Source organism: Gorilla gorilla, chromosome 21 (genome assembly GCF_029281585.2).
Source record: "Gorilla gorilla gorilla isolate KB3781 chromosome 21, NHGRI_mGorGor1-v2.1_pri, whole genome shotgun sequence".
Lineage (NCBI taxonomy): Eukaryota > Metazoa > Chordata > Mammalia > Primates > Hominidae > Gorilla > Gorilla gorilla.
The window spans coordinates 35,285,235-35,312,201 of NC_073245.2; the positions used below are offsets into that span (position 1 = coordinate 35,285,235).

A 26,967-nucleotide genomic window follows, 5' to 3' on the forward strand; every position below is an offset into this window, starting at 1 on the left:
CTGGCCTCGAGGAAAGGCTGGCCTGGTGTGAGCTGCAGCTTGTGGCAGCTGTGAGGCTCCCTGGTGGAAGGAGAGTGCCTGGCCATGTCCCCTGGCACTGGATCTGCCTGGGCAGTTCTTACCTGGTGCTATCCCTATCATCGTCCTGGGGGCCATGCCCTAGCAGGAATTTTTGAGGCTGGGACCTTCTCTCCAGCTCCTTGCTCCCTAGATCTAGAATGTGGTAGTTTTCCTGGTCCGTGGGGTCCCCTTTTCAACGAACAAGTGATTGTAATGTCCTCCTCTTCCAGCGGATGGCCCCAAGGCTCGGAGCTCATTTGGAAACAGTCCTAAAGTTCTGGAATCCCATGTTTTTAGCAGCCCCTAGCCCTGTGACGCCAGAGACTAATTTCATCTTCCCTGCAGAACCCCAAGGAGTGGACCAAGAAGGTCATCAGGAACATCGCCTGCTCGGGCAAGTTCTCCAGTGACCGGACCATCACGGAGTATGCACGGGAGATCTGGGGTGTGGAGCCCTCCGACCTGCAGATCCCGCCCCCCAACATCCCCCGGGACTAGGTGCACCCTGCCTTGGCGGGACCAGCGGGCATTTGTTTTCCTGCTGACTTTGCACCTCCTTTTTTCCCCAAACACTTTGCCAGCCGCTGGTGGTCCCTGCTTTTCTGAGTACCATGTTTCCAGGAGGAGCCGTGGGGGTCAGGGTGGTTTTGAGAGAGCAGGGTAAGGAAGGAATGTGCTAGAAGTGCTCCTAGTTTCTTGTAAAGGAAGCCAGAGTTGACAGTACCAAGGGTCGTGGCCAGCCCTGCAGCTTCAGTACCTGCCCCACCCAGAGTGGGAGGCAGGTGGAGCCACCTGCTGGGCTCCCCCAGAACTTTGCACACATCTTGCTATGTATTAGCCGATGTCTTTAGTGTTGAGCCTCTGGATTCTGGGGTCTGGGCCAGTGGCCATAGTGAAGCCTGGGGATGAGTGTTACTGCAGCATCTGGGCTGCCAGCCACAGGTAAGGGCCAAGCCCCATGTAGCCCCAGTCATCCTGCCCAGCCCTGCCTCCTGGCCATGCCGGGAGGGGTCGGATCCTCCAGGCATCGCCTTCACAGCCCCCTGCCCCCTGCCCTGGCTCTGCACCTGGTATATGGGTCATGGACCCAGATGGGGCTTTCCCTTTGTAGCCATCCAATGGGCATTGTGTGGGTGCTTGGAACCCGGGATGACTGAGGGGGACACTGGAGTGGGTGCTTGTGTCTGCTGTCTCAGAGGCCTTGGTCAGGATGAAGTTGGCTGACACAGCTTAGGTTGGTTTTGCTTATTCAAAAGAGAAAATAACTACACATGGAAATGAAACTAGCTGAAGCCTTTTCTTGTTTTAGCAACTGAAAATTGTACTTGGTCACTTTTGTGCTTGAGGAGGCCCATTTTCTGCCTGGCAGGGGGCAGGTCTGTGCCCTCCCGCTGACTCCTGCTGTGTCCTGAGGTGCATTTCCTGTTGTACACACAAGAGCCAGGCTTCATTCTCCCTCCCTTTCCACCAGTGCCACAGCCTCGTCTGGAAAAAGGACCAGGGGTCCCGGAGGAACCCATTTGTGCTCTGCTTGGACAGCAGGCCTGGCACTGGGAGGTGGGGGTGAGCCCCTCACAGCCTTGCCCCTCCCCAAGGCTGGCAACCTGCCTCCCATTGCCCAAGAGAGAGGGCAGGGAACAGGCTACTGTCCTTCCCCGTGGAATTGCCGAGAAATCTAGCACCTTGCATGCTGGATGTGGGCTGTGGGGAGGCTCTTTTTCACCCTGGCCTCCAGTGCCCACCAGGAGGATCTGCGCATGGTGCACAGCCCACCAGAGCACTACAGCCTTTTATTGAGTGGGGCAAGTGCTGGGCTGTGGTCGTGCCCTGACAACATCTGCCCCAGGCAGCGGCTCTGTGGAGGAGGCCATACTCCCCTAGTTGGCCACTGGGGCCACCACCCTGACCACCACTGTGCCCCTCATTGTTAATGCCTTGTGAGATAAAAACTGATTAAACCTTTGTGGCTGTGGTTGGCTGACGTGGGGTCTGTGTTTCACTAACTAACTAACTGCAGGTGGTGGTGTGAGACTGTGGGAAGCAGAGAACACAGGCCTGAGGCCCAGGGTGATGCCAGTGCAGGGATGAGACCTGCAAGTGGGCCACAGGTCCCCCGTCTGAAACTAGAGCCGGGGCTGAATTAATTACACCCCATCATTCTGGGATTGAGGGCAGAAAAGTTTGCATCTCCACTAGGTGTGGGACCCGGGGCCATGTGTGCCTGAACGGCTAGTTTTGTTTTTTTGTTTTTGAGATGGAGTTTTGCTTTTGTTGCCCAGGCTGGAGTGCAGTGGTGCGGTCTTGGCTCGCTGCAACCTCCGCCTCCTGGGTTCAAGCAATTCTCCTGCCTCAGTCTCCCGAGTAGCTGGCATTACAGGTGCCCACCACCACACCCGGCTAATTTGTGTATTTTTAGTTCTGCCATGTTGGCCAGGCTGGTCTCAAACTCCTGACCTCAGGTGATCCGCCCGCCTGAGCCTCCGAAAGTGCTGAGATTACAGTTGTGAATCACTGTTGCTGGCCAAGCTAGCTCTTTTCTAAAAATCCTATCAATCAATCAATCAATCAATCAAATCCAGCCATTACTAAACATGCTATCTGGGGATAAGAAACACACACACCTTTCTGGTGTGACTTGTGCTGGTCCCTTTGCAGCTGCTACTTTTGTCTCCCACTCCTGGCCCTGGGGACCAAAACATCGCCCCTCAATTGTACAGTTGCAGATTAAGAAATCAGGAGAAACGAGCCTAGGGCTCTGCTACCCTAAAGACCCAAGAACTGGGATGCTGGAGTGCCATGGGCCTCCTTGGCCTCAGACCTGGTCGTGCTTGGTGCTGCCAGGTTGTCCTCATCCCCACACCCACCATGCACCTGGGTGGGTGGCACCAAGATGGTGCCCTGGGAGTCTCTGCCTCCCCAGGTCTGTGGGGTTCTCTCCCAGAGATTAGTTGCTTGGACAACTGAGCTCAGCACCCTGGGTAGGGCACTTGGATGTAATGAGCTGACAGGTGATGGTGGAGCAGCTGCCACACAGTGCACCCTTCTCGCTCTTATCTGCATCATCTGTCAGTTTTGTAAAAAAGACACTAGTAGCTTGGCTGAGTGCAATGGCTCATGCCTATAATCCCAGCACTTTGAGAGGCCAAGGCAGGAGGATTGCTCAGGAGTTCGAGACCAGCCTGGGCAACATGGCAAAACCCCATCTTTACAAAACATACAAGAATTAGCTGGGCGTGGTGGCACGTGCCTGTAGTCCCAACTACTTGGGAGGCTGAGGTGGGAGAACTGCTTGAGCCCAGAAGGTGAAGCTGCTGTGAGCTATGATTGTGCCACTGCACTCCAGCCTGGGCAGCAGAGTGAGACTGTCTCAAAAAAACAAAAAACCCACCAGGAGCTTGTATTTTTAGTTTGTATCTTGCCTCAGTCCCCCAGCCAAGTATCCAAAGTAGCTTACATAGACAAAAAAAAAAAAAAAAAGAGGAAAAGATGAAGGCCAGCCCAGGTAGAGCGGGTCACCTCTGCTTTGTGGTCAGGAGCCGAAGTGTGCGACGAGGCCAGGAGACCAGCCTTGGGCTCTGTGCTGGAGTAAACCTATGTCCTGAAGAAGGGGCTGCCTGGCTCCCCTATAGCCTCACAAAGACATTCTAGGATGCCACATGGGTCCCCGGCTCAGATGGCCATGCAAGGAGATCCCAGCCCTGGGGCAGGTGGTGTCTCTGGGGCCATGGTGGGTGGAACAGAAATGACACCCTAATTAGGGACCAGGAGCTGGGGCACACCCTGGCCAGGAGGAGGACCAGTGTTCTCATGAACTGACCTCAGAAGTAACGTCTTACTCAGCTGCTCCCCTTCGTAGGAAGTGTTTTGTAGATCTGAGAACCGCTGTAGGTAGCTCAGGGTACCCCAGCGAAGAAGGAGTGTAACTGCGAGGACCTCTGGGCTCCCTGCCAGCCCACAGCTGCTGATGCTGGGACTGCAACTTGGAGAAAGGGGCGAGCAGGTGAACAAAACTTCCTACTCCTGGCAAATTTCTGAGCTGCTGGGACTAGAAAATTTCATAGTCTGAGGCTGAGTCATGGAGTGGCTCCAAAGCGGCTAGAGGCTGGGCTGTGGGCGGCTCTGGGGCATGGAGGAGGCAACATTGACCCTTCTCGCGCTGCAGAGAGACAAAAGGACCACCACCACGATTTTATTCTTAAATAAAGCTCAGTCTAAGGCCAGGTTAGGCGTACAGGTAGGTGAAAGGGGCGAAGTGCAGATCCCGGACATCTCCACTGTGGGTGAGTGGGCCAGCCCAGGGGAGGCGGGGCAGCTGAGAAAGGCAAGCAGGTACACAGGGCAGGAGGGGACGATGGAACCACTGGAGTCATTCTGCATGTGCTGGGAAGGCGCAGAAAGAACCTGGACCCCACGTTCTCTGTGGGTGGTGCCAAAAAGCTCAGCATGGTCCCAAGCCCCAAGAGTCCCCTGCCCGGACTCCCCCAGTCCAGCTCAGTGCAGCATCAACCAGGCAGTGATGGCTGCCTGCTGCCATTAAGTCTCCCAACAAGATCTCAGGTTGAGGGGCGGCAAGGAGAGCCACATGCCTGCCACCCACGCTTTCCACACAGCCATGCTCAGGCCTCCGGGCACTGCAGGCCTGCAGGGGCCTCCCCACCTGGGATCTGAGGTGCTCTCCAGGTGCGACCTGGGCTCCTGAGCATTGCAGGTGCTGGCCCCCCGGGGCTTCGGGATACTGGGCTGCTGACTGGAGGAAAACGGGAGGAGGGCAGAGGTCTTCATGCTTCCTTCCCACGGCCAGGCTCAGTGCTGGTGCTCAGGCTCCGACTTCCCCAGGAATTCCCTAGACCACAGGACAATCAGGAGCCAATCATTTGAGCTCAGACCAAAGATCCTTCTCCACAGTCCTCACATTGCTATCTAAGGAAGCAGAGGCTGTGCAGAGAGGAGGCAGCCAAGAGCCCTGTGAGGATGCGCTGTAACCCAGAGCAGCACTCAGTGAGTTAGGCAGGGAACAAGCAGTGTGGTGCCAAGTCAAAGCCCAACACAGGCACGGAGACAAGGCCTCCGATTCTTGACCCTCAACTTCAGAGCTATTCTCTGGTCTAAATTTTCTACACATATCTTCCTTTTATAATGGGGAAAATTATAACCCCAAAGCAAACCCATACTCTGAGCCCACTGTCCCCTTAGCAACCCAGGTACCTGTGCTAAAGGGACACAGCTTTGCCTCTGGAACTTCCAAAGGCAACTGGAGAAAAGCAGAAGTTTGCAGTAAAATTACTCACGGGATATACAGCACTGGGAGGCAATTCAGGCCACCAATTTCAGTCCCCTGCAGGGAGAAACTGGCACCTTGACCTACTTTTTGGAGCTGACTGGCACAACACAACAAAAAACTCTATCACCATTAGCAGCAGCCCCTCCGTGGGTCCAGTGCTCAGGGTCGAAGTACCACATGCCCTCCTCGGCTCAGAAGCCTTGTCCCATGCACAGGGAGGGTTAGCATCTTGCCCAAGGCCACACAGCCAGGCAGTGGGGTGGGGGCCTGTGTCTTCTGACAGGCAGGTAAGCGAGTCTGGGCAGCAACCTGCATAGGGCCCAGGGCAGGACAGAGGAGGCCGGGGGTTGGTCCATTCCACACACTGCCCTTGTCACTACTGCCAAGGCCTCACCCTCAGGCTTGGGCTCTGCACTCAGGCCCAGGTGGGTACTCATGGCTCTCTGGGCTGGCGCCCATGTCCTGTCAGTGCAGGGCAGTCAGGAGCACCGCGTCCCTTCAAGAAGCAGCTGGGGACAAAGAGGCTTTTGAGGAGCTGTGTACGTCTGAGAGGTGTGTGGAAGAGATCCGAGGCCTGCAAGTGGCTGGGGTGTCTGTGTCTGAGTGCTCCCAAACATGGCCACCTGTGAGCGTGTATGCCCCCCCGTGTGGGTCTGTACATCCTGTACAACATGGAGGCGGCTCACCCTGCATGATCATGTGAACAGTCCTGGAGCAGGAGAGAGGCACTCCCTCAAACCCCTCTGCCAAGGAAATAGAAGGCTCCCAAATCACTGTGACTCTTGGCCCCACTGGGGCCCCCCAAGCAGCTTCAGCAGCTGCCACCTGCTGCACGTTAGGTGTGAGCCAGTGCTGCCCAGACGAAGCCCCTGGGTGGGAAGAGAATGTCTCACCTCAGTATCCGTGGCAGCTCAGGGCTCTTGTAAATGTATTTGTGCCTGTAGCCAAGGTCTGAATGAAAGGGCACAAACTGAACTTTGAAGTCTCGGAAGCTTCGAGCTGGTGCGGCGATGCTATAGAGCTGGGGAGAGAGGGGTCAGAGCCTGAGGCAGTGGCCTGGCATGGGGGTCCCAGCCTGAGGAACACCAGCTTGGCAGCCTCCCCTTCAATAGAAACCAGTCCAGAGTCCCACATACACTGCTTGTTGCCACAGCCGGTCACGACCAGGAGGCCCGGGGGTGGGCTGGGAGGAGCCATGCCCCAGGCTTGGCTCCTGGGCACACACCACTCAAGATACTGTCCTCACACCTTATAGACTACCCTTCCTCTGGGGAGTGGCTAGGTGGATGAGCCGGACCAGGTGCCTGAGAGGCTCTGATGGCAGGGATGGCACAGTCTTGGGGAGCTGGGACAAAAGGTATGTGCCTCAGGCTTAGCTAAGATGGGCTTGATGTACCCATCTCAGCCCCCTCCCTCTCATTTCGGCAAGGGTAGGTGGGCCTGAGCTGTGTGCTGCTGGGCGGCTCTGCATTCTGCCCCTGCCCTGTGTGGCTCCGTCATCTGTGTGCCTTATGGAGCCTGACTGCATGGGGGCTGTCAGAGCAGGACGTGCTCCCAGCCCTGGGCTGAATCCGTGGACGAGGCCTGCACACACCCAACTAGTTTGCCCTGCCATTACCAAGACCCAGGCTGCCTTCTCTTACCCTACTCTGAGCCACAAATCCAATCCAACTTGCTGACAGTCAAAGCAAATTCAGCAAAAGCAAACACTGAGGCCCCACAGACAGCATGGTCTGGTTCTGGTATCAGCACAATTCCAAAGGCAAGGAAACAGGCTAGAAGTTTCTGTATCAATTTTGACTGTGACCCCTGCAATGGGCTTGGGAGATCCTCATCAAGGGGTTCTTTGCCTTCAGCCCATAACTGATGAGCCCTTCCAGCTGAGTCCCAGGTTGGCCTGGCCTCTGATAACATAGGCAGCCCACTCTGATAACCCCTGTGTGAGGACTGGGAACTATCTGCTTATTTTTCATAGTTCTTGGAGACAGCATCAGTAGGCCCCTGCCCCAACCTTTACACCAGACCTCCCATGTCCTTCCGAAGCAGCCTGGAGGTGACGCAGGGAGGATGAGGTGGCCTCCTGAGCCTGACGTGGCTGGTGCGCAGCCCGTGATGCAGCATGCAGGGGCTGCCTTCCCGCCTGCCCACTCCCAGCCTGGTCCACCCACACTGGCTGAGTGTGCAAGATGCCAGCTACACCAGAGGCAGAGGCCAGGACCCACCTTTCTGCCAAGCTGGAAGGGCACCACCGGGTCGTCCTCAGCGTGCAGGATGAGCAGGGGACAGGAGATGTGCTTCACACTGTGGGAGGGAGAAGGGGCTAGACCAAGACCAGGGAAAGGGCAGAGTTGCCCAGACCCTCTGTCCATGGCAGGGATCCGGGTTCAGGGTGTGTTTTGCGAAACAGCCTGATTTCTGCTGGATTTCTTTTTACTAGACAACTGAAAGTTAACTCTTCATTATCTCTATGAACATCTATTACAGCTAGATGACAGGTGTCAATCACAGCTATATAACTGGCCCTCGGAATGTCTTCTGAAAATTGAAAATGATTTTTCCACCAGATATATATATTTTTAAGTGGAATAATTCAGGTGGGCCAAGAAACTTAGTGTAAATGAATGTTACTAGGCATCTGTTGGTAAAAAAAGTCAATGTTCTCTAATTTATCTGTGTAAGTGACATTTATGGTCACTCCAACTCTAAACATTTAGAAGTGATTTAGGATTTTCAGTAGGTCTGATAGATCCAAATCCTTCAGCAAACCACATAACAGAAGCATGGGCTGCCAGGACCGGCGGAGCCTGGGCTCTCCTGTGCGGCCGTCACTGAGGTGGCACCTGACCCAAGTCTCCTTTATCCCCAACAGGGCTGTGTGCTCCGTGAGGGCAGCGCTGGTGCACTCCTGGCACCTGGAGCAGGACCCGGTGGGGAGCCCCCGCCCTGTCTGTGCTGCTGGCAGGAGGCACACACTCTTGCTTCCCAGTAAGGCTTGTCTGATGTGCGAGTCCCTCTCACCAGAGGCTCTGGAGGAAGCGGCAGTACTTGGGATTTCCCAGACCACGGCCCACCTGAGCTCAGGAAAGCCCCTCCTGCCCTCAGAGCTGTGCCCCTGACTTCCAATGAGCTGAGGGTGGGGGTCTCACCCAGGGTCACCTGTACTCCATCTGGCTCAGCTGGGAGGGTCGAGGCCAAAGGCAGCTTCAGGGGCACGGTACTCAAACTTGCTTTTTTTGTTTGTTTTTATTTTTTATTTTGAGATGAGTCTTGCTCTTTCGCCAGGCTGGAGTACAGTGGTGCGATCTCAGCTCACTGCAACCTCTGCCTCCCGGGTTCAAGTGATTCTCCTGCTTCAGCCTCCCGAGTAGCTGGGACTGCAGGCGTGCACCACCACGCCCGGCTAATTGTTTTGTATTTTAGTAGAGACAGGGTTTCACCATATTGGCCAGGATGGTCTCAAACTCCTGACCTCGTGATCTGCCTGCCTCAGCCTCCCAAAATGTTGGGATTACAGTGGTGAGCCACCACACCCAGTCACAACCTTGCTTTTTAAGAAGGAATCCAGTTCATTCAGATAATTCTTTTTTTCTTTTCTTTGTTGCCCAGGCTGGAGTGCAATGGCATGATCTTGGCTCACTGCAACCTCCGCCTCCTGCCTCAGCCTCCCGAGTAGCTGGGATTACAGGCATGTGCCACCACACCTGGCTAATTTTGCACTTTCAGTTGAGACGGGGTTCACCATGTTAGGGTGATCTTGAACTCCTGACCTCAGGTAATCCACCTGCCTCAGCCTCTCAAAGTGCTGGGATTACAGGCGTGAGCCACTGCACCCAGCCCAGATAATTCTTGTTCAAGTTCCAAAACAGTAATATTTACAAACAAGCAGGGTTTGTTGCTTAAAATATTTGTTCAACTTTTAATTTGTTCTATTTTTATTTTTAGAACCAAAACATACTTGACGGGAAAAAATACTCCATTTTTTTTCATATTCTGTTTCAAATTAAATTAAATATTTATAGGGTGTTTTACTTTCCCTCTTTTTTTTTTTGAGACGGAGTCTTGCTCTGTTGCCCAGGCTGGAGTGCAGTGGCGCGATCTCGGCCCACTACAACCTCTGCCTCCCAGGTTCAAGCGATTCTCCTGCCTCAGCCTCCTGATTAGCTGGGACTACAGGCACGAGCCACCACAGCCGGCTAATTTTTGTATTTTTAGTAGAGACGGGGTTTCACTGTGTTAGCCAGGATGGTCTCGATCTCCTGACCACGTGATCTGCCCACCTCAGCCTCCCAAAGTGCTGAGATTACAGGCATGAGCCACCACGCCCAGCCTACTTTCCCTCTTTTTTTTAAAGAAATCAAAATTCATGATATAAAAATGTCACAAAGACAATATCAATACAATCTGAAAAAGGTTTAAAAAAAGAACCCTTAACTAGAATACTTAACTTGTGGTTTACCTAATAGATTTTTAACAATAAACTTTGTAATATATTTCTATAACCAAACACAAATCAAATGGCTGAGGCAAAGTCATTTTCTGAGTAAGTTAGTATCAGTAGGGCGCAGTGGCTCACGCCTGTAATCCCAGCACTTTGGGAGGCCAAGGCAAGCAGATCACCCGAGATCAGGAGTTCAAGACCAGCCCGGCCAACATGGTGAAACCCCGTCTCTACAAAAATACAAAAAAATTAGTGGGGCATGATGGCGGGTGCCTGTAATCCCAGCTACTCGGGAGGCTGAGGTGGGATAATCACTTGAATCCAGGAGGCAGAGGTTGCAGTGGGCTGAGATCGCGCCATTGCACTACAACCTGGGTGACAGAGCAAGACTCCGTCTCAAAAAACAAAAACAAAAAAAAAAAAAAAGAAGAAAGAAAAATCAACCAGTTAATATCACTGTTTTAATATGTGTTTTGGTTTTCACAAACCATTTTGAAATAAAACAACTCTATGGACAAAAACTATGTTATTTTAATATTGCTTTACTTCTATAATCTTTTCAGATTTCTTATGTCTTTCTGTTACAGTTCTTTACTTGCCCCCTGGCCCACAATTTTTTTTTTGTTTTGTTTTGAGACAAGGTCTCACTCTGTCACGCAGGCTGGAGTGCAGTGGTGCAACCACGGTTCACTGCAGTCTTGACCTCCCCAGGCTCAGGTGATCCTCCTAACTCAGCCTCCTATGTAGCTGGGACCACAGGTACACGATGCCACCATACCTGGTCAATTTTTGGATTTTTTGTAGAGACAGGGCCCTGCTATGTTGCCCAGGCTGGTCTCAAACTCCTAGGATCAAGCGATCTGCCTTCCTCAGCTTCCCAAAGTGCTGGGATTACAGGTGTGAACCACGGTCCCTAGCAGGCTTTCCCTTTTTAAAGACCTGTTTGCTAGAGAATGACCCTAAATACACTGAATTCCATCCTATTTGATTACTGTGACTAAAGAGGCTCATCCAGGGGTTCTCAGAGTTTTTCTAAATAGGAAAATTAGTTCCTGTCCCATAATACTCACTTTTCATCATTTGCAAATTTAATTCCACTACTTGTAATAGGATCAAGGAAGAACCAGTCAAACCCAGGGAAGTATCGATATATCTGGAGACAAGATGGAAACCATTTTCAGAAGCGTTGGTTAAGATATCCAGGCACAGGTCAAGGGTGCAGACAGTTTAAGTTCAGAAATCTACAAGGCGTTGCCCATAACTACCCTACCTAAGGGAACAGGGGTGACGTTGCCAAGGGGCCACCAGAGCTGTGCCCTGGCACCTTCTGCCCTGGCCGTGTCCTGGCTTTGCTGCTAGGGACAGAAGAATCACCCGCCAGGCCCCACAGACTGGCATGGCAGGGGCTGCCCTGCAAATGGGGCTCCCATACCTCCCAGCCAGGCCAGAATCCACCCCAGAAACCAGTCTTCCCGCAGACACCAGGGCCGCCACCCCTGAGAAAATGGGGTCTATGGACAGTTTCCTCACACAATTTAAGAAAAGCAGCACCAAAAAGTAAGATAAGATAAAAGGCTCTTCTGGTTGGTAACAGAACAGCATGAGGCCAGCATGGGCTGACACAGGCCCGAGAATCCATGGCCAGTGGGGAGCACAGGGATCACAAACCAGAGTGAGAAGGAGGGGAAAATAACTGGCTAGGTTTTAAGGAAAGGTCCAAGGTTCCATTCCCAGCTGGGGAGGGCACAGGTTGGCTGGGGCCTGGTTTACCCAGAATTCCCACTGGGGTTCACCTGGGCCTTTCCCGAAGATAAAACTGGAAGGCCAGACTCCCTGGTCCACACAGTCCAGCCCCCCAAGCACTGTCTCATACACAGAGAGGGGGGCACCCCCAGCTCCACTCCTGAGCAGGAAGGCAGGGCTGTCAATACAATGCAGTTGATGACACCACGTGAGCCCGGCCTCCACTGGGTCCAGCTGCCCTCAAATGACCCAATTATGACCTGTCATTTCACCTGGCTGCAGGTTATAAACTTCTTGGGCAGCTCTGTGGCCAAAACTAGTATTAATTTTTAATGAAATCTGTATTCATTAGAATATTTAAATAATAATTTTTAATAATTATTATAACGTATCCTGTAATTAGTTATTTCTATAATTTATCTTAATAATGAAAAGTTAATTTTTAATAAAATCTGTACTTGCCACTGAAAATGGATGGCTCTTAGCTTCTTCGCGGATATTAGTGAATGGAGATTCCAATATAAGGGCATCTGGAGGCGTCTCTAAATAAACAAACAGGGAACTGAGAGGTAGGCAGGAAGCCAGCGACATACATGTGGCCTGTGGGGCTCTGAGGGGCCCCCAGAAAGCACAAGGAGACCACAGCGCCTCCCACCAGGCAACCACCTCGGCAGGCCTCAGATAGCACCAGGGGTGCCCGCCAGGGGACCAGAGATGGCTCTGGTCACTTCTAAAAAGCAGACTTGCTGATGCGGCTCTGGGGCCAGGCGTGTGTGTGTGAGGCTCCCCAGCTCCTCAAGTGTATCATGGGAAGGGTGGCTGGTCAGCCCCGGGCCCCCCAGAATGTGCAGCTCATGCTGCTCCATGAGGACGCTGAGCACTTGCAGCAGGGCCGGGACTGGGGAGCACCCTGAATGCTCACTGCCACGGCTGGGGCCCAACAAGGCACTCACCTCGCTCACAGAGGCGCCGCACCAGATTTGTCGCCACGCTAGGAAAAAAGAAAAACAGCTTAGTTGAGTTATGATAAAATTGTTTGAGATGATATGGGCCTTATGCTGGAAAGTGCTCAGAGGAGCCATGGGGTCTGTGAAGCTACTGGAGTTTCAGGACAGAGTGGCGGAAATGGAGATCCCTCTAGCACTGGGGGTGACCTGGCTGCCCCACCATCAGCTGACCCCTGCAATGAGGGCTGTACCCACAGCCAGTCAGCTTGTCCCCGAGGTGTGTCCTGCTGCCTCTCACTGCCCGTACCCTCCCATTGGCCGGGCCGCCTGTCGGCTGGGGGTGGCCAGTGTCTGCCTGCACCTCTCCTGGAGCCCACCACACCCAGGGCCTCTTGCCATCCCAGGACCACACCTGGTGGACCACGCAGACGGCCAAAGGGATGGCCGGTGCCCCCCACCCACTCCTCTCCTGATGCTTCCCAGCCTGCAAGAGGCCTTTCAGGTGCTGGGAGAAGGGCTGCCCCGAAGGGAAAGGCGGCAGAAAGGGAATGGCAGTGAAGGTCTGGGGACTGGGGCCCTGAGAGCAGAGGTTCCCGCAGAGACATGGACCTCGCATCAGCAGAGATGACTCAGGCTGCCCACAAAGGGAGTGTGGAAGTACCTCCTGTCCTGGCCTCTGTGAGAAGCAAACCACTCACTGTGCCCTCCCTCAGCTCTGAAGACGCTTCTTCCTCAGAGCCAAGTCTCCCTAGGAAGACCCCTCGACCTCCACTGCCTATGTCTGTCCTGAGCCACTTCCTGGATGAGGAGCTCAGATCCTTTGGAGTCTCTTTGTAACTTCCCCTCCTGCCTCTGCCATGGGGATGGGAGCGAGGCTGGTCGGGACTAATGGTGCCACAGGGTTTGCAGGGATGGTGGACTCTCTAGATCCAGGCATGGGAGTCACCAGGAATACTGACTCCCACTAAACGCTGCCTCCTGCTGGGGTCCCTTACCCAGTGCCCAGAGAGTGGCCCCAGATGTACACGGGGTTGTCACCACTTCTTGCTTTGATCCAGTCAAAAACGTGGAGTGCGTCATAGGTCATGCCCCGCTCAGATGGCGTTCCCACTGAGTCACCCCAACCTGGGAGGGAGAAACGGCAGGACGGGGAGGTCAAAGGCAGCTCACAAAACCTGGACAAACACACCTCCCCAAGGGGGCCCAGGGCCAGGAGGAGACAGGGAGGGGCCCGCTCGGCCCACCCTTCCAGAGTCCACAGACCCACCCAGGCCACTGGGCAGAGCAAGCAGTGGGGAGAACAGGCACAACCCCACATCCCCACCAGCCCTGGGGAACGCAGCCCAGCAGCAACCCTGCCCTGCCCCTGCTGACTGCACAAACCAGATGTCCTTGGTGAGCTGCAAATTTGAATGGCAACTAACAGCAAGCTGAGTCAACAGAACAGATCACAGAGCTTCAGAGCTGGCACCGGCATCCTCAGGCCAGAGCTGGGACTTGCCCCACCCTCTTGGGCAGGGGAGTGAGCTCACTTCTCCCTCTCTCTTTCTTAACAGGCAAGCTAGTGAGGTCTAAGGCAGTGAAAGCCTCTGCCACCACCATCCTCAGCTCTACACTTCTCCCCCATCCCCCAGCAGCATCCACATGTCCCACTCCGAGCCCCGACGAGCAGCAGTGCAGATGGCGTGGTCAGATGAGCAGCCCCCGGGGCCGCTGGCTGGACACCAACCTCCTCAACGCCGAAGGCTTGGTCAGGGGCAGGACAGGGAGTGGAGTCTGGAGGCTCCCAGAACAGGGAGGGCATTTCTGGGTTCAAGGCAACCCTGACCCAGGAAGGGGAAAGGGGCTGTTTCCCCTTAGGGTCTAATTAGCATCTTGTTTCCATAACAGAAAACACTACCATCTCTGCCCCCCAAAATTACAACCTCCCAAGGGTCCCTCCCCCAGTCTCCAGCAAAGGTGGAGTGCAATTATCTTTCCAGCAGCCCAGCAATGAGTCATCATCAGATGATCTGAAAGCACCACAAAGGTCAGAAAGAGCAGGTTGTGCAGCGTAAGCAAACAGTTAGTGCAGAACTTGCTGTTTCCCGACTCAGACACTAGAGGAGGGAGGAGGCCATGCAGAGGGCCAGGGCCAGGCTGGGAGGCAGGGGTATGGGGACATGAGATAGAAAGAAAAGAACAGAGACAGGGACAGGAGACAGAGACAGACAGGAAGACTGAGAGACAGGAACAGAGAGGCACAGAGACAGGCAAGAAGACTGACAGGGACAGACAGGCACAGAGACAGGGACAGGAGGCAGAAGGATGCGGACAAAGAGGCAGATGCAGTGAGAGAGACAGAGGGACAGTCGAAGATGGAACTGGCAGTCTTGGTGCCAATTAGAAACGTAGACTCCACGAGAACTGAAACAGAAAGTGCTGCGTGGGATTTCATTTCCTGACAGAAGTGCGGGGAGATGAATGGGAAGAAGCCACCCCTTCTCCCTCTCCTAAGGTCTCTAGCATGCAGCAGAAGAGAACCAGTGTCAACATGGAGAGAAGGAGAGGGCAAACCACTTCCTTGCTCCTCATTCTGGGGTTTTTCCCAGCCCACAACTGTCATCCTGATGGAACTTTCTTCCCTGTGGTTGGCAGCATGGTGGCCCCCAAAAGTGTCCACGGCCTAATCCCTGAACTTGTGAACGCGTTGGGTCACATGGCTGGGGAATGAAGGGTATGGAAGGAATGAAAGCTGCTAACTGCTTGCCTTGAGATGGGGGTGATCCTGGACAAGCTGGGTGGGCCCAAAATAACCACAAGGGTCCTCATCAGAGAAAAAGGGAGAGGAGTCAGGGTCAGAGCCAGATGACCTGGGACTCAATCACAGAAGGGCTGTGAGCCAAGGAACAAGGGCAGCCAGGCATTCTCCCTAAGAGCCCTGCTCCCACCCTGATTCCAGCCTGGGGGCTGCAGATTCTGAATTTCTGACCTCCAGAACTGCAAGACGCTACATGTGTGCTGGTTTAAAGCACTGTTTGTGGTAACATGTTATAGCAGCAAGAGAGAATTAACACAACCCCCACATCCAGGTGACAGCCTCTCTCCTTTGTCCCTCCCATATCTCCTCTTGGTCTCAGGATAGACACGCCACATGCCCCCCCAAGAAGGTGAAGGCAGCCAGCCATGTTGCCATCAACTCTTTAATCTCTCCAGCTGAGGACTACATGGTGGAATACACTTTTTGAAATTTTTGAGACAGGGTCTCGCTCTGTCACTCAGGCTGGAGTGCGGTGGCATGATCTTGGCTCACTGCAACCTCCGCCTCCTGGGCTCAAGCTTTCCTCCCACCTCAGCCTCCTGAGTAGCTGGGATTACAGGCACTTGCCACCACGCTCAGCTACTTTTTTTTGTATTTTTAGTAGAGGCGGGGTTTTGCCATGCTGCCCAGGCTGATCTCAAACTCCTGGTTTCAAGCAATCTGCCCACCTCAGCCTCCCAAAGTGCTGGGATTACAGGCATGAGTCACCGTGCCCAGCCAGAATACACTTTAAAACAGTCTCGCAGTCAGTTGCAATGGCTCACTCACACCTGTAATCCCAACACTTTGGGAGGCCAAGGTGGGCAGACTGCTTGAACCCAGCAGTTCAAGACCAGCCTGGGCAACATGGCGAAACCCTCTCTTAAAAAAAATAAAATAGCTCTCCCTCTCCCTCTCTCCCTCTCCCCACGGTCTCCCTTTCCCTCTCTTTCCACGGTCTCCCTCTGATGCCGAGCCGAAGCTGGACTGTACTGCCACCATCTCGGCTCACTGCAACCTCCCTGCCTGATTCTCCTGCCTCAGCCTGCCGAGTGCCTGCGATTGCAGGCGCGCGCTGCCATGCCTGACTGGTTTTCGTATTTTTTTGATGGAGACGGGGTTTTGCTGTGTTGGCCAGGCTGGTCTCCAGCTCCTAACCGCGAGTGATCTGCCAGCGTCGGCCTCCCGAGGTGCCAGGATTACAGACAGAGTCTCGTTCACTCAGTGCTCAATGTTGCCCAGGCTGGAGTGCAGTCGCGTGATCTCGGCTCGCTACAACCTCCACCTCCCAGCCGCCTGCTTTGGCCTCCCAAAGTGCCGAGATTGCAGCCTCTGCCCAGCCGCCACCCCGTCTGGGAAGTGAGGAGCGTCTCCGCCTGGCCGCCCATCGTCTGGGATGTGAGGAGCCCCTCTGCCCTGCTGCCCAGTCTGGGAAGTGAGGAGCGCCTCTTCCCGGCCGCCATCCCGTCTAGGAAGTGAGGAGCGTCTCTGCCCGGCCGCCCATCGTCTGAGATGTGGGGAGTGCCTCTGCCCTGCCACCCGTCTGAGAAGTGAGGAGCCCCTCCGCCCAGCAGCCGCCCCGTCTGAGAAGTGAGGAGCCCCTCCGCCCGGCGGCCGCCCCATCTGAGAAGTGAGGAGCCCCTCCACCCGGCAGCCACCCCGTCTGGGAAGTGAGGAGCCCCCCCGCCCGGCAGCCACCCCATCTGGGAAGTGAGGAGCATCTCCGCCTGCCCCGTCCGGGAGGGAGGTGGGGGCCTGCCCCCGACCGGCCAGCCGCCCCGTCTGGGAGGTGGGGGGGGGGGGGGCGCCTCTGCCCGGCCGCCCCTACTGGGAAGTGAGGAGCCCCTCTGCCCGGCCGTCACCCCGTCTGGGAGGTGTACCCAACAGCTCATTGAGAACGGGCCATGATGACGATGGCGGTTTTGTCAAATAGAAAAGGGGGAAATGTGGGGAAAAGATAGAGAAATCAGATTGTTGCTGTGTCTATGTAGAAAGAAGTAGACATAGGAGACTCCATTTTGTTCTGTACTAAGAAAAATTCTTCTGCCTTGGGATCCTGTTGATCGGTGACCCTACCCCCAACCCTGTGCTCTCTGAAACATGTGCTGTGTCCACTCAGGGTTAAATGGATTAAGGGCAGTGCAAGATGTGCTTTGTTAAACAGATGCTTGAAGGCAGCATGCTCGTTAAGAGTCATCACCACTCCCTAATCTCAAGTACCCAGGGACACAAACACTGCGGAAGGCCGCAGGGTCCTCTGCCTACGAAAACCAGAGACCTTTGTTCACTTGTTTATCTGCTGACCTTCCCTCCACTATTGTCCTATGACCCTGCCAAATCCCCCTCTGCGAGGAACACCCAAGAATGATCAATAAAAATAAAATAAAATAAAATAAAATAACATTAGCCAGGTATAGTGGTGTGTGCCTGTGGTCCCAGCTACTAGGGAGGCTGAGTTGGGAAGATCACTTGAACCCGGGAGGCAGAGGTTGCAGTGAGCTGAGATCACATCACTGCAATCCAGCTGGGTGACAGAGTGAGACCCTGTCTCAAAGCAAAACCAAAACCAAAACCAAAACAAACCAGTCGCTCATTGTTAACACCAAGTATTTCTGTTGCCTATTAAGCCACAGTGTCCTTGGTATATATCAAACTGTGGATTCTTGATTTGTTCAGTGGCAAGCCCTGGTTCATTCAAAAAAGCAGAAATGCTGAGGTGCAGAAGAATCTATCTTCTCTCTTAACAGTTCTTTTTTTTTTTTTTTTTGACATGGAGTCTTGCTTGTTGCCAAGGCTGGAGTGCAGTGGTGCAGTCTCAGCTCACTGCAAGCTCTGCCTCCCAGGTTCAAGCGCTTCTCCTGCCTCAGCCTCTCAAATAGCTGGGACTACAGGTGCGAGCCATTATGCCCGGTTAATTTTTGTATTTTCAGTAGAGATGGGGTTTCACCATGTTGGCCAGGCTGGTCACGAACTCCTGACCTCAAGTGATCCGCCTGCCTCAGCCTCCCAAAGTGCTTGGATTACAGGTGTGAACCACCATGCTCAGCCTCTCTTAACAGTTCTTACTGTCTTCGTAACTTTAACAAGACAAGCTTTGATGAGCATAAACCATGTCTGACGTCCAGCTCTGCAGTCTAAAAAAGACAGTATCTTCTAATTTAAAATGCTGCAGGCTGGGTGCAGTGAATCCTGCCTGTAATCCCAACACTCTGGAAGGCTGAGGCAGGAGGATCGCTTGAGGCCAGGAGTCTGAGACTAGCCTAGGCAACACAGCAATACCCCATTTCTACTAAAAACAAAAACAAAACAGCGGGTGTGGTGTCGCATTCCTGCAGTCACAGCTACTCGAGAGCCTAAGGCAGAAGGATCCCTTGAGCCAAGGAGTTCAAGGCTGCAGCGAGCTACGATCATGCTACTGCACTCCAGGTTGGGTGACAAAGTGAGATCCTATCTTTAAAAAAAAAAAAAAAAAAAAGTTGCTGACAGGGCATCTGCTGGGGGCTCCAGGTGCTGAGCCTCCCCTACCAGAAGGGGCTCTCCCGACAGCTCCATCAGGGTCTTTGTCAGGACCCAGGACACCATCACAGCACAGCCAAAGCAGGCGCTGGCCTTGCTCCAAGCCTCTTCGAGTGAGGCCTGCCCATGGGATACCGCCAGCAAGCAGTGGAATTGTGCTCAGATGCTCTTGCAAAAGAAATCTCACCTCTGTAGTCAAAGGTGACCACATGGTAACCAAGGGAACTCAGCACCTGTAAAGTGAAAAATAAACATCTTTGGCAACAAATCCAAGCATCTATATTGAGGGCAGCTTGCCGCTTACTAAACTCATCCAACTTTCTCTCCTGTGCCTTGTACGTAGTGGCAGCTTCATAAAGACTGTGACATGCTGCCTGACTCCTGGCTGGGTTTTATGAAACCCAGATGCCAACTGCCACTGCAGGACTTGCTGACATCCCTGCCTGGGAGCGCAGGAAGGCTCTCCCTTCCTCCTGCTTAGACGCTAGGGGGCCAGGCGCAGTGTCCGGCTGCAGCTCCACTCGTGCTACAGGGCAGCCTCTGGGGCGGCCTCCTCTGGGGGCAGACAGCTCTCGGTGCTGCAGTGTGATAGTGGACCCCCAGGAGGAGGGCTACACTGTGCAGAGACCCCATCTGGGGACCCTTGCTGTAACCCAGTATTTCTTGGATTTTAAGCTCTTGTCAATTTTTTTTCTTACTGTTATTTTTTTTTTAATCCCTACAGACTAGCTGACCTCTTTCATTTAGATCACTCCTCAAACACCCACCCCTGTGCCCTTGCTGGGGTGTGCCCAGAGCAACATGGGAGGGCTGCCGCACCATCATGTCACCCAGAATCACAGCTCCCTTCTTTGGGGGGGTGTTGGGTGCTTCCCCAGGGCAGCCTGCACTTCCCTGCCAGCTCCTAGCCACCGCAGAGCCTATAACCAGAGCCAACCTGCTCCAGCCCTGTTGACCTCAGCAGGGTGAATCATTTCTTTTAACAGAAAACTGAAAAAAGGACCAATCACTTCTCAAACTCTCCCCACCTTTCCTGACTTAATGCAATTTACTCCAGGGGTAAAATCCTCCAATAGCTCAGAGCTGGGTGTGCCCCCGCCTCTGTCTGTGCCCCTGCCTCTGTCTGTGTCCCCTTCTGCCCTGTGGGCCAGTGCAGATGGCCCTCTGAGGGGAGGAGAGTGAGGCTGTTCCAACAGTATCTCTTCGGCTCCAAGACCCAGACAACCAGATGAAGAACAAAACCAAGCAACCAAGCAAAAGTGAAGGTCTGCACGCCCTGCCCTAGGCACCCCCTGCACTTGGGGAGACCTGCAGGCGCTCCCACTGTGTGCCTGGAAGCTGATTCAAGTCCCGCCTGCAGCCCTTGCTGGGGTGAGCCTACGACCTGGCAGTCAGTGTAGCACCTGGAGCACCTGGTTTCTCTTCTCTTTTTTTTGCGTTTTTTGAGACGGAGTCTCGCTCTGTTGCCCAGGCTAGAGTGCAGTGGTGCCATCTTGGCTCACTGCAACCTCCGCCTCCCAGGTTTAAGCAATTCTCTGCCTCAACCTCCTGAGTAGCTGGGATTACAGGCGCCCGCCACCACACCCGGCTAATTTTTTTGGTATTTTTAGTAGAGACGGGGTTTCACCATCCTGGCCGGCTGGTCTTGAACTCCTGACCTTGTGATCCACCCATCTTGGCCTCCCAAAGTGCTGGGATTACAGGCATGAGCCACCACCCCCGGCCGTCTCTTTTCATTTTATACACAAGTAACGTAACATTGAAAAACAATTTCCAATGCTGCTTATGTAGTCTGCCAATATCTGCACTTGGTCTACAAAGACCATACATTCTGATGTTGGGGCCCAGGCCTAGAAGCAGTGTGATGGGCAGTCACAGCAGAAGCAGCCAAGGCCCTACCTTCCAGCACGCCCATCCAAAGGCAGTGTTAAAAAGCTCAACACGCCTGTCATCCCAACACTTTGGGAGGCCAAGGTGGGAGGCCCAGGAGTTCGAGACCAGCCTGAGCAACATAGGGAGACCTCATTTCTACAATAAACAAACAAAAATTAGCTGGGTGTGGTGGCGGCATGCACCTGCAGTCTCAGGAGGCTGAAGCAGGAGGATAGTTTGAGCTCAGGAGGTCGACGCTGCAGTGAGCTGTGACTGTACCACTGCACTCCAGCCTGGGCAACAGAGCTGGAGGACCCTGTCTCACACACACAAACAGCCCAGCAATAGTTAACTCTCAAGCTGTGAGTCTGGTGACTCCCTTCACTTCCTGCTCTGGAAAGAACAGCCCAGGGAACAGGTGTGGGTGCTGCCTGCACTCACCTTGTAAAGCTCCACGCGGTGGTCGCCTCCTCTGGAGAAGAAAACAGGACATGGTGTGAGCACATCTTCTCAGAGTTGGGCCCCAGGTCAACTTGTCCTCCATACCCCAAACCAGGGAGAGGCCAATGAAAGAGGGCAGAACCTCTTCCTTGGGTCCCCCTAAGTAGTCCCACACTCGCCTCTGGCAGTGCTGTGCCAAGGGGGAGATGGTCTTAGCACTTTGGGGGAGATTTCTTAATGACTGCTTTTATTTTTCAGTAGGTAATGCACACCTACAGCCCCAAACTAGAAGGACACTAAAGGAAACACAGCAAGGCTCATCCACCATACCCCAGCCCCTCCCAGCTTCCCTGTGCCAAGGACACCCTGTGGGGACAGAGGCTGTGCTCCAACAGGACCCGTGTGGGCGACTTCTGCCCTCACTTCTTGCTCCGCATGTCTCAGCCGACCTTCAGAACTCTGCTTAGCCACACCACCCTGGCCTCTCATGGTCATCTTGACTGTTTCCCACCTGGCACTAACTTCTGTTTGCTGCTGTGGCCACCCTGCCTTACAGCCCTTCACATGTGTGTGCTCTGCACATGGGATATGCTCCTAGAATCTCCCCAGGGAGACCCTGAAGTGCCGGAACGGCTGCCTCCCGGCCCTCACAGCCAACTACAGCTTCACCGTGCATGTCGCTACTGAGACTAAGTGGGCTCGGCACACACCCTCCCATTTGTACTTCCTTGTCTGAGGCCTGTCTAGGCTCCCTTCCCTCTTTCTTTCCAGTTGTTGGCCAGCTGTTAACCTGGACCGACCCCACAGCAGGGACATGGGCCACCTGGGAGGAGGGCGGGTCCACACTCTCCACACTCCCTAGCCGTGCTCCTCCTTCCTCAGGAGCGGTCTCAACATTTCAGGTATGGGGGCGGGAGTTTTGCTGGTTGGACACCAGGATGAGATGGAGGAGGAAGCCAATAAAGTACAGAAACAAAAATATAAAGGGTCAGGTGCAGTGGTTCACATCTGTAATCCCAGCACTTTGGGAGGCCGAGGTGAGCAGATCACTTGAGCTCAGGAGTTTGAGACCAGCCTGGTCAAATGGTGAAACCCGTCTCTACTAAAAATACAAAAATTAGCTGGCCATGGTGGTGGGTGACTGTAATCCCAGCTACTCGGGAGACTGAGGCAGGAGAGTCACTTGAACTCAGGAGGCTGAGGTTGCAGTGAGTCAGGATTGCGCCACTGCACTCCAGCCTGGGCAACAGAGTGAGACTCTGTCTCAAAAATTAAAATAAAAAATAAAGGAATGAGTTTCAAGACAAGGAGGAAACACTGCAAAATATTTTCAGTTATCATTGTAAGAGTTCACAGTGGCTCTAAGTTTCTAAAATTTCCTACATTAAGCAAAAAAGGAACAGTTGCTGGGAATCCAGGGGGTCTGGACCTCAGGGGGACCCGGGTGGTGGATCCCGCAGACCAGCGAAACCCCAGTGGGATGCACAGGACAAAGAAAGCAGGCAACGTGGGGGTGGCGAGGACTGCAGCCAGGCAGTCTCTGCAGGATTGGGAGGGGGCAGCAAACACTGAAAGTCACGGCATCCCTTTCTAACCTAAAGTTATAGGCAGGATCTTTTTTTTTTTTTTTAACCATGTGATGGGCACTGCAGAACTGAACCTTATTCACAGCCAACCACAGTTCTGTCATTTATAAAAAGATGCTGCAAGAGCTGTTTGTAGCCACTTGCTCTTTGAAAAGCAGAAGAGAAACCCGCTGTAGCTTGTCCCAGACAAAGAAGGAAACTGTGCAGCACATGCATGATTCAGTAGCTAGACACGCCATCCCTGACACAGAAACCGCCTCACGGGCCATGCCGCCGGGCTCTTTCAGCAATGCTCTCTGCAGGGTTCCACCATGCAGACCCCACCTAGGCCTGCTTTCCCCTCCAGAAGGGCCCAGCACAGCTCTCCTTGCTGGCTCTGCCTATAAAATGTTTGCCCCCAGCCCTGACATACCCTGGTGCCACACAGGACCTCGGCCCTGGCCCCGCAGCAGCCCTGTCTCCGTGCTGGGTCTGCCTCTGCGCTGGCTCCTGGTTGCCTCTCTCACACACGAAGACCTTGGTGGTTTTCAAACAATGCTTTGTTCAGAAAACGTATCCCCTTCTGCACCCACCCTGGGCTCTCCCACAGAGGCTCTTCTGAACAGCAATCACATGGTATGGAGGGAGCACCCTTTTAAGGCAGGGAGGCCAACTCCAGGGCAGCCAGTGGAAAGGACAAGCCATTAGACCCGCTCAGGAAAAGCATCTGAGATAAAACTGGGCAGGGCTGATTAACCAAAGAGTGCATGAACTTCACCAACAGCCCGTCAGGGTGAGCAGAGAGCTCACACTGTAGGGCGGCCTGCAAAGACCCCAGCACCTGGTGCCTTCAGCCTCTCCCTCCTGCCCCTTCTCAGCACCTGCCACTTTTTTCCAGGAAGTGTGCCATCTCCTCCAGGGCTGCCCTGGCTCCAGCTTCACCTGTCTGCCACCTGGAGCTATCTTACAGGTAACAAAGATCTGCCTGCCACTTCAGGCAGCATGACAGAAATGGAGAAAACCAGCTGCCAGTGAGTTGGAGCCGCCCATTCCCAAGAGCACGAGGCACCCACAGCCAAGTGCCACTATGACCCCTCCTCGGAGGGACCCCAAAGCCCTCACTCTCCAAGAAACCCTGCTCCCCAAATCACATACCAGCAGATGCTGTGACCTTTGAGATTACAACAAGGAGAAAAAAACATGCCCCTCTGGCCGGGGAGCTCAGCTCCTGACTGAGACTCAGCCTCCTTCATCCCAATCCAGGCTGCAGCTCCAGATAGGAGACGGTCTGCACACAGCTTCCCACACTTGGTCCCCACGGAACACAGCCGTGCTGGCCTCAGCCTGTGGGAACCCTGCTTCATGTAAAGGTCACCTAAACTCCGCCTTCCCTCAACCCCTTCAAAACTCTGCCTTTCCCTTCGTTCTTGGGAGGCTCTCCCTCATTGCAGTGGGTCAGTACACCCAATTTTGTGGGACCGCAGGTTGCTCCTGCTGGTTTCCGGCAGACCGGGCCAGGACATTCCCACCCCAAAAAGGAGCCATGCTCCACAGCAAAGATGATGGGCTCCTCTCCCTCACCTGGTACCTGCGTTCCCATGCAGGTACAGAATGATAGGGTGGCTGGAAGCCAAGGCATCCTCATACCACATCTGGTCTTTGCCTTGGGCGTTCTTCCACCAGACTGCAGGGACGGTGTGCCTGCAGACAGAAGCAGAGGGGAGCGCAGGATCAGATGTCCCTTCTGTCCTCATCCTGGCGACTGCACTTGGTGTTACTTAATCAGCTCAAGTCCAGACAGCAGGGAGCTGCAGACCCCATCTAACTACAGGGGAACAGATGGGGGTGGGTGGTAGAAAACTATCCCCATCACTAGAATCAATAACCACGGAACTGCAGGCTGTGTGGATGGCACTGACAGCTTCAGCAGGAGCGTTCCCTGACTGGCAGGCCAGCCTCCTCTGGGCCACAAAGGCTTGCAATGTGCCAGTCACCACTGGGGCCTGGCAGAGAAGCAGCACTTAGTCCATCTTGAGTAACAGCATTTTCCTCATACGTGCCCCACATCCCAGTTAACCCCATGCTTAAATTGTCCACAGTTTAACTCACAATGGATTTTAAACAGTACATGCTGTCACATTTGCTAATTCAGCAACACCAATGTTTGTGAGCCAGACTAGAAACCGGGCCATCGCTGATGTCATTTCTAATGTCAAGTATGCACCACCTTCCCAGTCTGCTCATGGTCCACACCTGGCTGGGCACTCTGAAGCTGCTGGTCTATCTAGCCAAACCCTCCTTCAGAGAGATACTGAGGTTAATTTTAACTCAGGCCACATCGAATACTGTTAATCACTGGGGAGGGTCCAAATTAATCACTTTTCTGTAAAGCTTATTCAAATTCATTCTGGATACCAGTGACAAGAATCTTTAAAAAAATTTAATGGCCAACTTCTTATTTTCTAGATCTTAAGCTTCAGCATCTCATTTCTAACGTCTCTCTCTGATCCGTTCAAAAGGATCACATTTTGGGGTGGTTCTAGTCACTATGATCATCACTCCCATACAGTTATAAATTTGAGGGATAGGACGGCACATTTTGAAGGTGCTGGGAGCAGATGTGCTTCCAGTAACCAGCCGCCCCAAACCTGGGCTCCTGACAAAGAGCCAGGGAACTCCTAGCCAGCAGAGAAACCCATTCCTGGGCCTCTCCTCTCAGCAGACAGACGATGGCCAGGCATGGCCAGGAATGGCCCCCAGGCTCCACTCTAGGCCTTGAGGCCCTCCTTTCAGGAAGCTGGTGGGAGGGTCTGATGAAGCGATGGTGGGGGCAGTTGGTGAGCTGGGCCTGCTGCTGCCTGAGGGCCCAATGTCATTGTGACTGCCTAGGGCATGAGAGTGGGCAGCAGCCGCACTCACCAACACGCACCCACCAACACACAGCAACACACAGCGTGGCTGTCACTGCCTTGACACTTGCCACTGGCATCACTAAACAAAACCTTTTCTGGTAGCTGATAATGTATGCAGGAGTTGTTAGTACTTCCAGCCTAAGTCTCACCACCATAAACACCCTCCTGCAATAGGACAGACTCGTGTTAACCAAGAAGAGGGCTGACCAAGCCCCACTCAGCAGCTCTGTGCAAAAGAAGTCATGCTTCAGACAGAAACCTGAAGAGTCCCACAGTCACACATTGGTCAGTAAATGCTAGATTAAATCAAATCAGGAAGTGACAAAAGACTTTAATCCCAGCACCAACTACTAAGAACAAAAATCTCCCTTCTTGTTTTATGTTCTTTACCAAGGACCACTGTTAGAAATGTCTGAATGTTCTCTCATCCACACTGGGAAGCTACTCACAGCATTTCATTTAGAAGCTTCTCACATACACAGTGGTTTTCTGAGACAGCGGAAAGGGACGTTATGGCTACTGAAAAATAAATTCAGCTAGATAAAAGGGCTGTGATTCAGGCTCACTTCTCAGAGAAAAAGGGAAATGCCACAGTGAGGTTGGTCAATTTTAATTCAGCTGTTCAGAAGCACCACTTGTGCACAGAAGAAAACATTAAAATGTATTCCAAGGAGACACAGAGAAGTCACAAGGCTTATGTCCAATGTAAACTTATGGCTTAAAAAAGTAAATACTCAGAAGACAGCCAACACCATCATCATCAGCTGGTGCGAAGCTATATGTGAAAAGAAATCAAGCTGTTTTCAGTATCTAGATGTTCACCCCTTGGAAAAGAGAGATATATATATATATATATATATATATATATATTTTTTTTTTTTTTTTTTTTTTTTTTTTTGAGACAAGAGTCTCGCTCTGTTGCCCAGGCTGGAGTGCAGTGGCATAATCTCAGCTCACTGCAGCCTCTGCCTCCTGCGTTCAAGCAATTCTCTTGCCTCAAACTCCCGGGTAGCTGGGACTACAGGCGCGTGCCACCACGCCCAGCTAATTTTTGTATTTTTTTTCAGTAGAGACGGGGTTTCACCATGTTGTTTAGGGTGGTCTCGAACTCCTGATCTCAAGTGATCCACCCGTCTCGGCCTCCCAAAGTGCTGGGATTACAGGCGTGAGCCACCGCGCCTGGATGGAAGATATATTCAAACCAGTGTTTGTGATTCTTCCCTTATATTCTCTTTTTTTTGGAGACAGAGTCTTGCTCTGTCATCCAGGCTGGAGTGCAGTGGCGTGAACTCAGCTCACTGCAACTTCTGCCTCTTGGACTCAAGTGATCCTCCTGCCTCAGCCTCCCAAGTAGCTGGGATTACAGGTGTGCACCACCATGCCTGACTAATTTTTGTATTTTTAGTAGAGACA

General features: G+C 53.3%; 2 protein-coding genes across 5 annotated transcripts in view; one reads left to right on the forward strand and one right to left on the reverse strand.

The window, feature by feature from the left end:
* The window catches only part of PYGB (glycogen phosphorylase B), a 51,128-nt gene extending 49,087 nt beyond the window's left edge, over nucleotides 1–2,041 (forward strand). Inside the window, exon 20 of the mRNA XM_031005052.3 lies at nucleotides 406–2,041. Within this exon, the coding sequence (XP_030860912.1) occupies nucleotides 406–558 (153 nt within the window). The 3' untranslated portion in view covers nucleotides 559–2,041. The remainder of the gene's footprint in view (nucleotides 1–405) is intronic.
* Nucleotides 1–26,967, reverse strand: part of ABHD12 (abhydrolase domain containing 12, lysophospholipase) — a 97,265-nt gene that overhangs the window by 1,207 nt on the left and 69,091 nt on the right. The window contains exons 4-13 of one of the 4 annotated variants that reach the window (XM_031005056.3): nucleotides 24,224–24,343; nucleotides 21,078–21,108; nucleotides 18,952–18,997; nucleotides 13,465–13,594; nucleotides 12,476–12,513; nucleotides 11,985–12,064; nucleotides 10,850–10,932; nucleotides 7,564–7,642; nucleotides 6,235–6,362; nucleotides 4,234–4,903 (exon numbers count right to left, since the gene is read on the reverse strand). In XM_031005056.3, the coding sequence (XP_030860916.1) occupies nucleotides 4,864–4,903; nucleotides 6,235–6,362; nucleotides 7,564–7,642; nucleotides 10,850–10,932; nucleotides 11,985–12,064; nucleotides 12,476–12,513; nucleotides 13,465–13,594; nucleotides 18,952–18,997; nucleotides 21,078–21,108; nucleotides 24,224–24,343 (775 nt within the window). In that variant the 3' untranslated portion in view covers nucleotides 4,234–4,863. Of the gene's footprint in view, nucleotides 1–4,233; nucleotides 4,904–6,234; nucleotides 6,363–7,563; nucleotides 7,643–10,849; nucleotides 10,933–11,984; nucleotides 12,065–12,475; nucleotides 12,514–13,464; nucleotides 13,595–18,951; nucleotides 18,998–21,077; nucleotides 21,109–23,075; nucleotides 23,180–24,223; nucleotides 24,344–26,967 lie in introns of those variants that run through there. The other 3 variants (XM_031005058.3, XM_031005055.3, XM_063702461.1) reach the window with 3 other exon arrangements.